Source organism: Megascapheus bottae, chromosome 7 (assembly GCF_031878675.1).
Source record: "Megascapheus bottae isolate mThoBot1 chromosome 7, mThoBot2.hap1, whole genome shotgun sequence".
Taxonomy (NCBI): Eukaryota; Metazoa; Chordata; class Mammalia; order Rodentia; family Geomyidae; genus Megascapheus; species Megascapheus bottae.
The window spans coordinates 27,494,263-27,508,193 of record NC_143515.1 but is presented as its reverse complement, the minus strand read 5'-3'; the positions used below and the strand labels follow the sequence as shown (position 1 = coordinate 27,508,193).

General features: G+C 39.1%; 1 protein-coding gene across 5 annotated transcripts in view; it reads left to right on the top strand.

Moving 5' to 3' along the window:
• Positions 1-13,931, top strand: part of Ctnna2 (catenin alpha 2) — a 1,042,262-nt gene that overhangs the window by 280,747 nt on the left and 747,584 nt on the right. For all 5 annotated transcript variants that reach the window (XM_090336597.1, XM_090336596.1, XM_090336594.1 and 2 more), the window contains one exon: positions 7,181-7,347. In XM_090336597.1, coding sequence (XP_090192723.1) covers positions 7,181-7,347 — 167 coding nt within the window. The remainder of the gene's footprint in view (positions 1-7,180; positions 7,348-13,931) is intronic.

The window sequence follows — 13,931 nt, the reverse complement described above, 5'->3', positions numbered from 1 at the left end:
CCCCAAGACCACATCCATCATGTCCCAGCCAGCCCTGCTTCTTCTACTCAGGAAAGGGCAGCTTGCAAATCTCAACTGTCTATAATAAGAAACTCATAGAATTGTCTGGATTGTTTACACAAGGTCTTCCTAACATTTTTTGTCTAGTTTGGACTTGACCCATAAGAGTCCTCATGCTGTCTCTGAGGTACTGGCATTCATTATAGGCAAATGCCATCATGCTTGGCCCTAAAATTTGGCTTGAGCCATCTTGAGCTTTTCAAAAGAAAACAGTTGTATCTTTATTTAGCTTTCTGTCTCTACTGGGTCTTGACATCAAGGCCTCACATTTTTCCTCAGCCATACCTTCATTTTGAGCCATACCTCCAACCTGACTTTTTATTCCTTAATTGGAGATGATATCTCCATAGATTTTTCCTGACAAGGCAGGTTTCATCCCAGTCTTCCAGAAGTCAGCTTCTTAAGTAGCTAGAATCCCAGATATGAGCCACTAGTCTTCAATTTATGACAGCAGTTCTTTTGTCAATCAAGAGTACCGCATGATGGTAGCAAATGCAAACTAGAGAAGATCCTAAAATGAAAAGAATCTTGAGTCAGCTTGAAACACATTCCCATTGCTGGTAGGAACATTCCAGCACAGGATGTTTTTGTGTTTGGTCATGTACTGAGGTTACCAATTAGTGCTTTCAGCAAAACAACCAACTCTAAATATCTCACTTCTAAGGAGAATTCACTTCCCTCCAAAATAGGAACAAGAGGCAGGTATCAGCTAATAAAATCCCCCATGTGCCAAGCAGATATGGGGATGGGTGATATTAATTACCTCCCCCCTCCTCCACAACCCCCACACCTCATCATCTCAACTAATGAACTAGGTATAGCAATACATTCTGTCAAAAATTGGAATCTCTATACTAACATTGCAATTTCTATACTGTTCTCCAACAAAGCCATTCACTTACTATTGCAATTTGCTCTAGGTCAAATGAAAATTGTTTCCCACTGTGGTTAGAAAATTAGCTAACCAGGATCATAATCAGCTTTCAAATATTGCATTGCCTCACTCACTTTAGAAAGTAATCAAGGTGATAAAACATTCAGAAGTTTGGTGCTGTCTGTTCAGATTTGCATTTTCCAGTTGTGATGTTCCTTCCCTCTTGGCCCTACAAGTATGTGGTTCTAATAGGATGCACACTTTGAGTCAGAACTTATCTAGTATAACATAGCATTTTAGCATTGCTATGTAAGATTATTTATTTCTCAGGATCTTAGAAGATTTGATCCTCAAGGAAAATAGATGAAAAGTGTTCCATAGGCTAGCATGGAAAGAGAATAGCCATGTTTAGGAAGATACTTCCCTGAAACCTTTTTCTATCATCTTCTCTAGGAATTCCACAATAGAGATGGAAATATAAAATGCAATAATTGCTGATGTTACAAGTCCTTAGACAAAGTAAAATATAAGGCTGTAGGGATGACATGTTAGCAGTATGGTTAAAAACAAATACACCTAGGGAACTTTTCTGAAAGAAACTCATCAGTAGATTGTGACAGTTGTACTTAGTAATTAGAAGTGGGGATAGTGTTTTGATTCATTTGACTTGTCTATGTTTTTCAGTTTCATAATAAACACATTTATTTTTATAAGGAAAAATTGAGTATATTTGTTGCCAGGTGTGGGATGCACATTGAAATTTTACTGTACACTATAATCTATTCTTCTGATCGTTTCATTGCCTTTTCTCTATAGCTTCATTATTCTTTGCTTTCTCCCTACCCCCATCATTGGATTGTAGCAGACAAGTCCTGTGCCTGCTATTGCTGAAAGAATGCCAAGGAAAGAGTAGTTAAACCCTGCCTCAGCTCAAAAGACTAGAAGAGTAGCCACTGACCCAGTTGCCCACTCCTTTCACGCATACTCTTTAGTCTGACTTTGATCATATCTTTTCTTTGCCACTCTTGGTTTTCCACATAGTTTGCATGGTAGCTGTGTGTACTTTTCTTACCTTGCATGAAGGCTCATTTTCAAAAACTGAAGCACCTGCAGTTGAAGATATTGCCTAAATCCTCACCCCTCACTTATTTTAAGGTTTAGGGAGGAGATGTTGGGAACATTCTCCCCCTCCCTGAACTCTTAGCCTAAGAATGTGCCTGTATAGTTCCTTGCCCTAAGGGCAACATTTTGTAATTAGGTCACTAAGCAATGCATGCCTGCTAGTGTTGATATGCAAACATCCTACCATTGAATCTCCTACCCCTACCAGGAGCAGTACCCTTGCCTCTCCTGAAGAGGCATATAAACCCCTGTGTGAAAAATAAAATTTGCAGCTTGATCAGAAAAAAAAAAGCTGAAACACATGATGTTCATGGCCTCCATATGGCTTATAACTTTCTTCTTACACTGTTTTCGCAAGTCTGTCTTCTGTCTGCTGCCCTTCTGTCCACAGCATTTCACATCCCAGCAGATTCTATATAGCTCCTACCTCATTATGTCTACTATCCCCATGCCTTCAAATAAAAACAGCCCAGGAATCAGAACAAAAGTGACTCAAAAACCCAGCATCATTGTCTTTTTCATACATCCTGCCTTAAAGCAATGCCTTTTTTTTTTTTTTTTTTTTTTTTTTTTTTTTTTTTTTGCCTGTCCTGGGCTTGAGCTCAGGGCCTGAGCACTGTCCTTGGATTTTCTCAAGGCTAGAGCTCTACCACTTGAGCCTTAGCACCACTTCCGGCTTTTTCTATATATGTGGTATCAAGGAATCGAACCCTGGTCTTCGTGCATGCTAGGCAAGCACTTTAACCACTAGGCCAAACTCCCGGCCCGCAATGCCTATTTTTTATTGAGCAGATGTTTTATTGTTTTTAAGTAAAACCTTTATGAAGAAGAGGAAGAGGAAGAGGAAGAAGAAGAAGAAGAAGGAGAAGGAGAAGGAGAAGGAGAAGGAGAAGGAGAAGGAGAAGGAGGAGAAGGAGGAAGAGAGGAGGAAGAGAAGGAAGAGGAGGAGGAGGAGGAGGAGGAGGAGGAGGAGGAGGAGGAGGAGGAGGAGGAGGAGGAGGAGATGAAGGAGAACAAAAATTCAATTCATAGCTGACAAAATTAAAAAAAAAATGAGGGAAGAGTTGGGTTGGAATAAATAAGTAATAATGTTGAAAAGGGTGGCACTAGCCAAGATGCATTGTTTTCATAAACTGCTTTGTCAAATGGTGACTCTTTTGTACATCTACTTTAAGATAATAAAAATAGTTTTAGAAGACAAATGTAATTATTAGGGCTGGAAGTGTAGCCTAGTGTTAGTGTGCTTGCCTAGCATTCATGAAGCCCTGGTTTTGTTTCCTCAGTACCACATACTCAGAAAAAGTCGGAAGTGGCACTGTGGCTCAAATGACAGAATGCTAGCCTTGGGCAAAATGTGTTCAAGGACAGTTCCCAGGCCCTAAGTTCAGGCCCCAGGATGGGCAAAAATAAATTGAGTGGAATCATCAAGTAAAATACATTTCCAAATCTGTAATGAATTTACCATTTTTTCTTAGTCTGCTTTAAGGTACTTATGAGTATGTATGACAGTGATAATAAAGACTAAGTCTCTATTATGAAGAAGGCCTTAGGGTGACTGTTTTGCATGTAATCTCTCATTTTCCATTGACATGGGCATTTGTGAGGCAGCTATTCTATTTTCACCCCCATATTTGCATTTGGGGAGATTAATACTTGAAGAGTGAATAGGCAAGCACCAACCTCCTGAAATATTTGGAATCAAAGTCTGAATGCAGGTCATTTGTACCTTTAAAGGTTTGTTCTTTTTTCACCTGAGATGTAAAGTTTTTAGAACAATACTCATATGACAAGCATTTGTATAAAAGAACTACAGAATATGATTTGTTGGGTCCCTCATCCCTATTTCAGTGATGTTAGTTTTTCTTTCTGGTAAGTGGTGGTGGCTTGAAGAGATCAAAGGCTTTACCTAGAAACTTGGTTCTGAGTTAGGTCTGAAATCAAATGGAAGTGAATGAATGTGAGAATGCATAGGTTGGACCAAGCAGGTCGCTGCTACCATCTTTCCAACACTCCATCCCTCCCCTTCACATCCCTTCCTGCACTCAGCTAATTATTTCTCTCTTGCAGAATTAAACCATTCTCTGGGAAAGGAGCTCCTTTTTTTTCCTGATGCACTTAGTTTATCATTTTGTAATATGGATTTCCACTTCACTCAGCCTAAAACTGCAGGGATATGAGACACATTAAAAGTTGTAGCTGATTTCTGATTGCCTTTCCTTTGGAATCTTTAACAACATGAAATCATTTGTATGTGTTTCAGATGAGCTTTTAGTTTTAATTTAAAATGAATGAAATTACCTTCTATTTATCTGAGAATGATCTTAGAATTTAGTCTGCGTTTTCTACTTGCAAATTCATCTTTCTCCTTTCTGTCTCTTTCTCCCTCTCTCTCTCTTTCTCTTCATCTCCCTCTCCCTCCCTCCTTTTTCCACTCCTTCCTTCTCTTGCCTTTGTTACCTCTCCCTTTCCATTTTTGTTTTTAATTTTTCTTTATACTTTCACTGCATCTCTTTCTCTCACATGGATATCTGCTGGACTACATTCAAACTGGGGTACCCACTCAGGGTACCATAGTTGATTACCTCTACCTAAGAATTCTGTACTGGGTATCTTTCACTCAGTGCCTTTGAAGCAGTACTGGTGACCAAATGGTCACTGTTTAGAGCACTGTCACCCTGACCCTGTATATGCAAGTCTGCTGGAAAACCTCATTCGTTGATGTCTTAGCCATTCCATGCTGAATAGGATGAGCTTGGAAACACTTCCTGGGATCCTGTGTTTTCTTGAAGTTTCCCTGAGTGGTTCCCTCTTACTCAAGTTAAAGCTTGTCTGTGAAGCATGCAGAATCTGAGCTTCTCCTATACAGCTCCTAGTTTGCTGTTCTCAGGAGCCTGTCTACTGAGCAATGCTATGTAGGAATGTGTCTAGCTTAACTTGTGATCCTCTCAGTATGTTACTGGATTTTTATCAGTAATATAATGTTCTTTCTGATCACACGGAAAAGAGAAATATCTCATGACAGCTCACACATGTAAACCTGTGGTTCAATGTCAGCACACACAGAAAAGTATACTCCTATCTTTAACCACCAAAAATCAGAATGTGGAGTCAGGGCTCCAGTAGTAGAACACTAGCCTTGAGGGAAATAAACAAAAACAAAAACAAAATAAAGAGATAGTACTCAGAAAGATAAATCAAGTAACTTTCTCCTCTCCACCATACTTTTTGTCACTGACATATTTGGAGCAAGAGGGAGGCAGGGAATAACAGAACATTAAATAGACTTGAGGACGACTGTGGTATTTGGATTGCATATGTATCTCCTAACAGCAACCACTACTTTAAACTTTATTTACACCTCTTGAAAATTCACTAGTCTACCAATATAAAAATGAATTTTTCACTCACTTCAAACCTGGTTATATGTCAAATCTTTTGTTTGTACCTCTGCATCCAACTTAGGTTTGGTGGCCAATATAACATGCTCACAGCACGTAAGGGCCCCTTTTAGAAAGCAGCATGGGTAGTGTATAGGGTTTCCTATACACTACATGCTTCAACTATGACAATGAGTGAATGGCATTGCGTTCTCATCTGTCTTCAATGCAATAAGATGTGTCGCACATCTTTCTCTCCCTTTTTTTTTTTCTTTTTCCTTTTTGTCTCAGAGTAAATTACGGATTTCTCAATGCAATCATTGGCTTTGTTTTTACAAGTGAGGTTTTGTTTGATGGATGAGGTGTAATCATTTCTAATAAAAATATTGAACAAATTGTTTTGTCTCAATTAAATAATCTACCATATTAAGTCTACTCTTCACATTCATTTATTCAATTTTTCTATCCTTGTGTAACTCTATTGAGATGAAACTCTATTCATGCTTGCTCCTTGCCCTCCTACCTCAGTGAATATCAGCCCACAGAAGCAGTATAAGTATCATTTGAGTTAATTACTTACCTTGTTTCCCATCCTGGGATCTATTTGTTCAAACAGTGTACATGACTCCAGTATTGTTATGTATCATCGATTCCATCTTGTCTTTTGTCTCCACATCTAATCAGTCCCCTAAAACCTTGGTCTGTATTTCAAAGACTTTATTGCTACCCACTTCTCCTCTGAATTAGGATTCTATTTTTTTCATGGTCCAGGCCCTTATCAGTGCTCTTTAGATCTGCCCCATAATTCATTTCTTAGACCCAGTTGGGCTCCCTGAAATTTCATTTATACAATGTGGCAAAAATAGACTTCTAATTGACAAGTCTGTTCATGTCACCTCTGCTTGCCCAGTGTTCTTTAATGATGTTCTAGGCTCTACCACCTCTCTCACAGGCCCCTTCCTCACATATCCATCCATTAAGCTGCAGACCTTGGCTTTCAATCCTAACAGTGTTTCATCCATCCTTACTTTCAACCTCATCACTCTATTCCTTGGAGGAGGGGCCCCCTTTCATTTGTGACAGTCAGTAGAAGTTAATAGTTTCTCCCTACTAGTCTCACCTTGAATATACAAATCACTACTTTCTTTTTTTCCCAGTCCTGGGGCTTGAACTCATGGCCTGAGCCCTGTCTTTGGACATTCTCAGGGCTAGAGCCCTACCACTTGAGCCACAGCACCACTTCTGGCTTTTTTCTATGTATGTGGTACTGAGGAATCAAACCTGTGTCTTCGTGCATGCTAGGCAAGCACCCTACCACTAGGCCAAACTCCCAGCCCCAAATCACTACTTTCTTTACAGGATTTCTTAACCATTTATCTAATGTGATACTTGGTCACTTTCTTCTGATTCAAGGGGAAGGGATCATCAAGGATAATCCTGAGTTGCTCTTTAAGGCATTTTCAAGAGAGGGGTGGAAGACTGGACCTTTGATATGGGTGTGTTTTTGTCTTGGCTCAATTAAGAATATAAACTTAGGGAGTCCTTCGTTTCGTTCGCGGCACTTGTCCGTGTGCACTGGTATACTTGGCTTGCAAGGATCCTGCTAGTTTTGAGCAGAGAAGGGCCAGCTGCTCACCCAAGTCTGACTATAAAAAAAGGCAACCAGGCCCTCGCCCATCCTTCGTGTTTCCAGTCGCTCAGCCTCCTGTCTGTCTACCCACAAGCTTTCCTCTTGTTTGTCTTCCAGGTGAGACGATGCGGATTGCCTCCTCTGAGTTTGCTGACGATCCGTGCTCCTCCGTGAAGCGGGGTACCATGGTGCGAGCAGCCCGGGCTCTGCTGTCAGCTGTCACCCGTTTACTCATCCTGGCAGACATGGCAGATGTCATGAGACTATTATCTCATCTGAAAATTGTACGTATGCAAAGTATATCCAAGTTTGCTTTTTGTGAGTGGCGCTCTTGGCTAGCTCCAAATGTTGCTGGAAAATGCTTCTCTGGCTCTTTCCTCGTCTACATGGTACAATAACAAGAATTTCAGAAAAAAAAATTTATTCAGTGGTATATGCAGAGAGGGATGATCTCAGACTAGCTCGAGCCGTTTTGTTCCCCTCAGATCACAGCATGAGGATCACTCCTTCCTCTCTGGAGTGTGTGACACAGCGTTCTTCTAGGCTTCAAGACTAGATTTAGCACATCTGCTTTTGGCCTCTTGTTTGAGATTCAAAGATGTGTAGGTTTATATGCTAATTCAGTGTAGTGATAGCTCTTTTAGGTAGCAGGCCAAGTGCCTGCTTGTGCCAACCTTAATATGGATTATGCATTGAATATTGTATTAGCTCTTCCACTATAAATATATATATACACATATATTCATACATACATGCATTATTATCCTGTCTTAGCTCAAAAAAGGTTTATGGTCCACAATTTCCAAATCACTCTTATTGCACCAAACTTGGTATCTAATATCCCTCAAATGAATCCCTGTTCATCTTCAATGACAATGTGTGAGATGTAATGGACCTACCACCTGACGAATGTAATTGTAGCCTCTCTGTACATTATCCTGACCAAAAAAAAAAAAATAATAAAGAAAAAGACCTCCAATTTGAGCTAGTCAGCCATAAAGTAAGTTATAGGGCTTCATAGGTTCCACAAAATTCCCTGAGGAAATGAGAAACCCGAAGCAGAATTTGCTCAAGGATAATTTTGGGGTTTTGTTTTTCACTTTGTCTCCAAGAATAAGCCCTCAAAAATAGTTAGGGAGAGGAATTGAAAGTGGCTAAGATGAACACTTCCATGAGAAACTCTACTTGTTTCAGAAAGCTTGGGAAGGCCATATAGCATTATGATTAATTGGATTAATCACTGGATTCTGACCAACTGGGCTTTGATCTGTTGTTGTCCCCTTGACAACTGGATTGGCATCACCATGATGTTCTTCCATCTCAGCTATATCACCTGTTGAGATGGGGTTAATGACAGCTCAGCACTGTGAAGGTTGAGTGAGGGAAATTCCCAGGAATACATACTGCAGATTCTGGTATGAAATGAGTGTTTGATAATAAAGAGTTCCTTATAGACTCTAAGACTCGTGCATCTGTCCCCAAGCTTCAGTGCCATCTGTCCCTCCTCCAGGCACCTCTGTTTATGCAACCTTTATGGGCACGGTTAATTTTCTTCTCAGGCATGCTAGAGGAAAGATACTTTTACCATCTTTACCAAGCTAGCACATTTGATCTTCTGAGATTTTATTTTCAGGAAAACATTTCTCCAGAAAGACAGTCTTCCTTTACTCTCATATGGTGACAGTGGAACTGAACCTAAGGAAATTAACCCTGTATCTCAAATATTTGTCTAGGTTATGCTAAGCTTGTTTGGCCTCCACTAGAAAGTGATGACAGGTTAAATATCCTTCCTAAATGGCCCACATAAAGAAAATGTTCTTTCAATTGGAGCCTGTGATACCATGGAGGCACCAGTTGCTATGCAATCCCGCCTCTCTGCCCATCTCTTTGACTGGTGCTGTCAGCTGATAATATAGCTTCAGTCTGTTGTAATGTAGAGTCAATTGCATTTTCTTCTCCACACTGCAGATTAAGGGAAGTTAAAAAAGAATCAGTGCAAAATCATGCAAAGGTCAAACCAGCAATATTAAGTACTCCTGTCAGACTGTCAGTTGTAAAATTAAAAATGAATGTAGCCTAAATAGCACATTTGTTCTACTTAAACCTCACCTGCTGAATCCTACAGTGGTGGTGGAATATCGCCCTCTTGTGGAACACATGAGGAACTACAGTTTGGAGCCATCTGAATCAACCAGGTTGTGGCTTGAACCACATTTTTTATGTACGTCAGGACTTCAGTAAAAATTATTGAGATAGGTACTGGGATTTCATGTAATTGCACCACGCCGTAAAAGTCAATGATTCAACAAAATCATTGTGAATAAGCAAGTTCATAATTTTGTCTAGCTGTGTGTAAGCTCTTTGCTGTAGAAATGACAGCCCCTCACAAAATATTATTAGCATCTATTCACTTTTTAAAATATTTTTATTGTAATTTATAGAAGGGTTACATTATATTCACCAGGTAGAAGGTACATTTCTGAACAATCATTGCTACTCCTTCTCATGTTTTTGTCACCATTTCCCTCTGCCACCCTCTCCCCTCATCTTATTTCCCCCCTTCCCTATCCTATTTCAAATAAACAAATAAACACATGTACAATATATAACAAGGTAAGATGAGAAATAACATAGAATGTTATTTCACTTTTTAAACTTAGGATGGGAGACAAGATCATTTAGGTCTACATGCTTTGATGCAGCAGATTCACAACTGTCCTCTACATCTTTACCAAGGTTTGTTTTGTTTAGATGATTTCTACTAAGAGCAAATATGGGATTCCAATTTTCTGTTAGTTTAGATGAATGAAAACACTGTATAATAAATCCTACCACTTCTTGTAATGTGACTGCTGCTGAGCCATTTTACCTTTAAGCATTACATACAGTATTTTATTATTCATCTTTTAGGCCAGATGCCAAATTTCGGGAGTTCTTTTCCAGATATTGATTTTTCCCTCATATATGTTTAACTTACACAAAGACAGAAGGAATTACCTTTGTACTGGTATTCAGGTTCATGTTACTTCAACAATCCTTACCAAATAAGTAAAGTCAATATACTTTTTCTCTAATATCTATCATCATTTTCTGTCCTGCAACCTGGTGTGTAATTGTTGGCAAATCAAGTAATTGGGCTATTTAAACTATAATCTCTGCAGATATTTATGTGCTTTGGGCAGTGTATACTTCTTTGCATCCTACTGCTTTGCACTTCTGTTTGGAAGTATGAATTTATATGTCTTTCCAGGAACTGATTCAACATACAAGTATTAAGTAATTAAGCTATATTAAGCTACCCATGGCCATCATACAAGTGTTTTATGTACTTTTACACTGAAGGAAGTTTTAGTAGATTACATTAACAATTCATAGGACTCACCACAGATTCAAGAGGAGAGTGAGGAGATTGGGCCACACATTGTTTCCAAGTCCAGTTAGCACACATATGGGGAGCTAATACTTGTGGGCAAAGCTATGCCAATGATTTGAACATTAGGCACTATTAAAACGCTGGATTTGGACCAGTTTTATTACTGTGGTTGGTACTAAGTGGTTCCCTAAGCAGACACCTGTTTTACCTTGCAATCAGTTGGTATTGTCAGGGGCTTAAGTAGGATTCATGGCACTGCAGGGTTTTAAAGGAATCCTTCATTTCAATCAGAAGGATAAAGAAGGATATTTATTTTCTCTAGGATCTGAATTAATGCAATCAGATTATATTGTCAGTTATTTATTTGAGTGATAGAATTACACATAAACTCAACTAGACCTGTGTATGTCAGAGTAAACAATCACCTTTATTCAATCCTCAGACTAAGTACTAAAATGATAATGTACTTGATGATGAGAGAATGAGAGAATCTCTTCCTAAAAAATGAAATGCTAATAACAACAGCAACAGCAAAAAAAAAAGCAAACACCAGTAACCACTCAGTCAATTTCATGGAGAAGTTGCTGCTAGAAGCCAAAATGTTGTGTTATTTGAGGCCAGATGGGAAAAGGCAATCTAATATTACCTGTGCTTTATTATTTTATCATCAAATAATCGAGCATAGCCTCAGAACTCATTATTTCTCAATAGTCTGCCTCTTAGTTCTGAAGCTCTGATATGGCTCTTGTGCCAGAGTAACAACACTTGATTAGATTATTGTAGTCTTGTCTCTGATTTCAAATTTAGAAAATATGGCTCTGTTTCTTCACATAATATTTCTTCCAGAACTATCCTGGTATTGTCTTCATGCAACTGCATTGTTCACAATTTATTTATTCAGTTATCAAAGACTACTGTCTGCTCACTCATGATATACAAAATACTATTAATATACCTAATTTCAAAAGTGACTCAGCTCCTGCTTTAAGAACCTTACATGCCAGCCTAGGAATCATCAAACAAGTGCTGCACACTGAGAATGTCTAAATATTGCTGCCATCACACCCAGAAGGAATGTGTAATTAAGATACTTTTTGCTGTAAATAACAGAAAATCTAACTCAACTTGGATTTTGAAAAAGGAGTATATTGACCCATGAAAGAATCTTAAGATTAAAGTGTCAGGAAAATTTTGACCAAGGCTAAGTTAGTCACAAATGCTTGGTTTCTGAGTCCCCTCAGTGAGGGCTCTGCTCTCTATGAATGCCTTTTATTCTAGTCTCAGAGTGGTTGCCAACCATTTCAAGGTTATATTCTTCTAACATAAGGATACTTTGAAGAAGGAAATTTGCTTCCCTGATTGATCACACTAATGTTCCTTACTTCTTGATTGGGACCCATGAATGACAGGAAGATTGTAATGATTTAGAGGGGGGCATGGAACAAGATTATATCTGCATTGGCCTCACACTCCTCATAATTAACCACAAGCTGAAAGTGAACTCCACGAACTTGTTCACTTGAGCAGTTCAAGATATTAGGTGATATGGCTAGGAAGGTTTGTCCTCCAGATTGGGATTGGTTGAACTAAGTGTGCTTTGCTTTTCACTGTCCCCAAATTCACCAGTCAGGTTCACAAGACCTGGCCTGAAAATAGTGCTTGATGGTGAGATGTAACTAAAAAAAAAATGATTGCATCGAAAGAATTGAGAGATGTATATGTTTCTGTGTGGTATTGAGTGCAAAACCACCCTGTAATTTGAACTGAGAACCTGAATATGCAGGAAAGCATTCTTAGCCATAAAAGCAGAGTAGAGAAACAAGGGGTATCTAGTAAAACCACAACAACAAAAAAGTGAAGAGTCTAAGGAATGTTCAGAGAGCAGACAGCAGGATGACACGCAACCCTTGAGAGGAGTCACCCACCAGCACTGAGAGCCATTTGTACATTGTGGCTCTGGGATTGTGTGTTGTGCAGAAATCACTGAGGTTCCACACAAAACTTTTCAGAAATCTGCCCCCATGACACTAAAAAAGGTGCTCACAGAGTGGTATCTGACAAAATATTTTCTTGAAAAATCTCTCAATCTGGTTATAGAGAACGATGTTGCTGACTCCCTGGCGTGTGGAGGGAGCAAGACTTCTCCTCCCGCGCTGTCTGCACCACACATCCTACTTACACAGCTTGATGCTGATCTCACTCAGAAACAACTATTATTTCAAAGAGTGTGGTTCTATGTTCAGAGATCAGGATGCCTGAGTTTATGTGTGAGTGCTTGTGCAAGGAAAGAGTAATGTCCTAAAACAAAATAGGATGTTCTTGCCATGAAGAATGGAGATGTGAGTCAGACAAGAAACTTTACCTAGAGAGAGCTTCACAAACCAAAGGAAGGATGTCATGTCTTTATGAGATGATGAAGCAAGGAGGCTTGGGGTATTTGACACAAGGCAGGTCACTCCATCTTCTAAGCATTGGAGAGAAGGTATGGAGAGGTGAGTGCAATGTTAGAGAAATCCAATTAGTAGAGGTCTTGAGTAACTTGGAAGTTGTTTGCACTTTTTATGTGTCAATTCTTTATAGCCATGGCAATGTGTAGGTTTTAGAGATATTAAGGAATAAGTGGATCAAACATGGAGGCTGATCAGATGGGACAAGGCTCTTAGTGAGTTTTCATTTTCAAGGAGTTAAAACAAAATAAGCATACCCAAATCTTGATAGCTTTATAAAACTGGCCTTTCTGGGAAGTTTGATGTAGCCCGGTCCAATAACTTAAAAGTAGTAGGTATGGAGCAAATTCCATGAGGCCAAACCCAGGATCCTGTACTCACTTGCTGTGAGACACCTGACAGGTTAAGCAGGTCTGGTCTCAGTCATTGAGCTGCAAAGAAAGAATTGAGAAACTATCCGATTCTCAGATCTGCTTTGAGAACTAAGTTAGATTGGTATAAACTTTCAAGACAATATCTTATATATATCACATGTGCTTGATGACTCTGGCTACTGTCATATTTTTTCTACCCCAATTAAAACTAGTTTTGGAAGTATATCCTGAGCTATAATGTTGCCCTTGGTTAAAATATGCAGATTTAAGAATAGTGTGTAATCACTATTTAATCATGTAATCATCTTTGCTTTGTGATGAGATCATTTCACTTATTTGTTAACTATGAAAGGGAAAAGTGAATCAGAAATGTCCATCCATGAAGGAGGGGTGAAAATGAAAATATCCAGCTTATTTTTAAGAGGCAGAAAGTAAGCATGATTAAGATGAAAACGTACATAATGAAACCATAGTACAGGACCAAGCACAGACAATGGTCAGATGGACGGTCTCATAGTCTTCCTTTCACTAGGTGAAATCAGCTCTTCTTTCCAAGGTGGATATTAAATTGTGAAATCAGAATCTAACAAGGGAGTTATGTATGATCTATTAAATCATTTCATCAGTGTCATTTCAAATTCAATCAACTATGTATCCGCACAAGGACTCTGGAC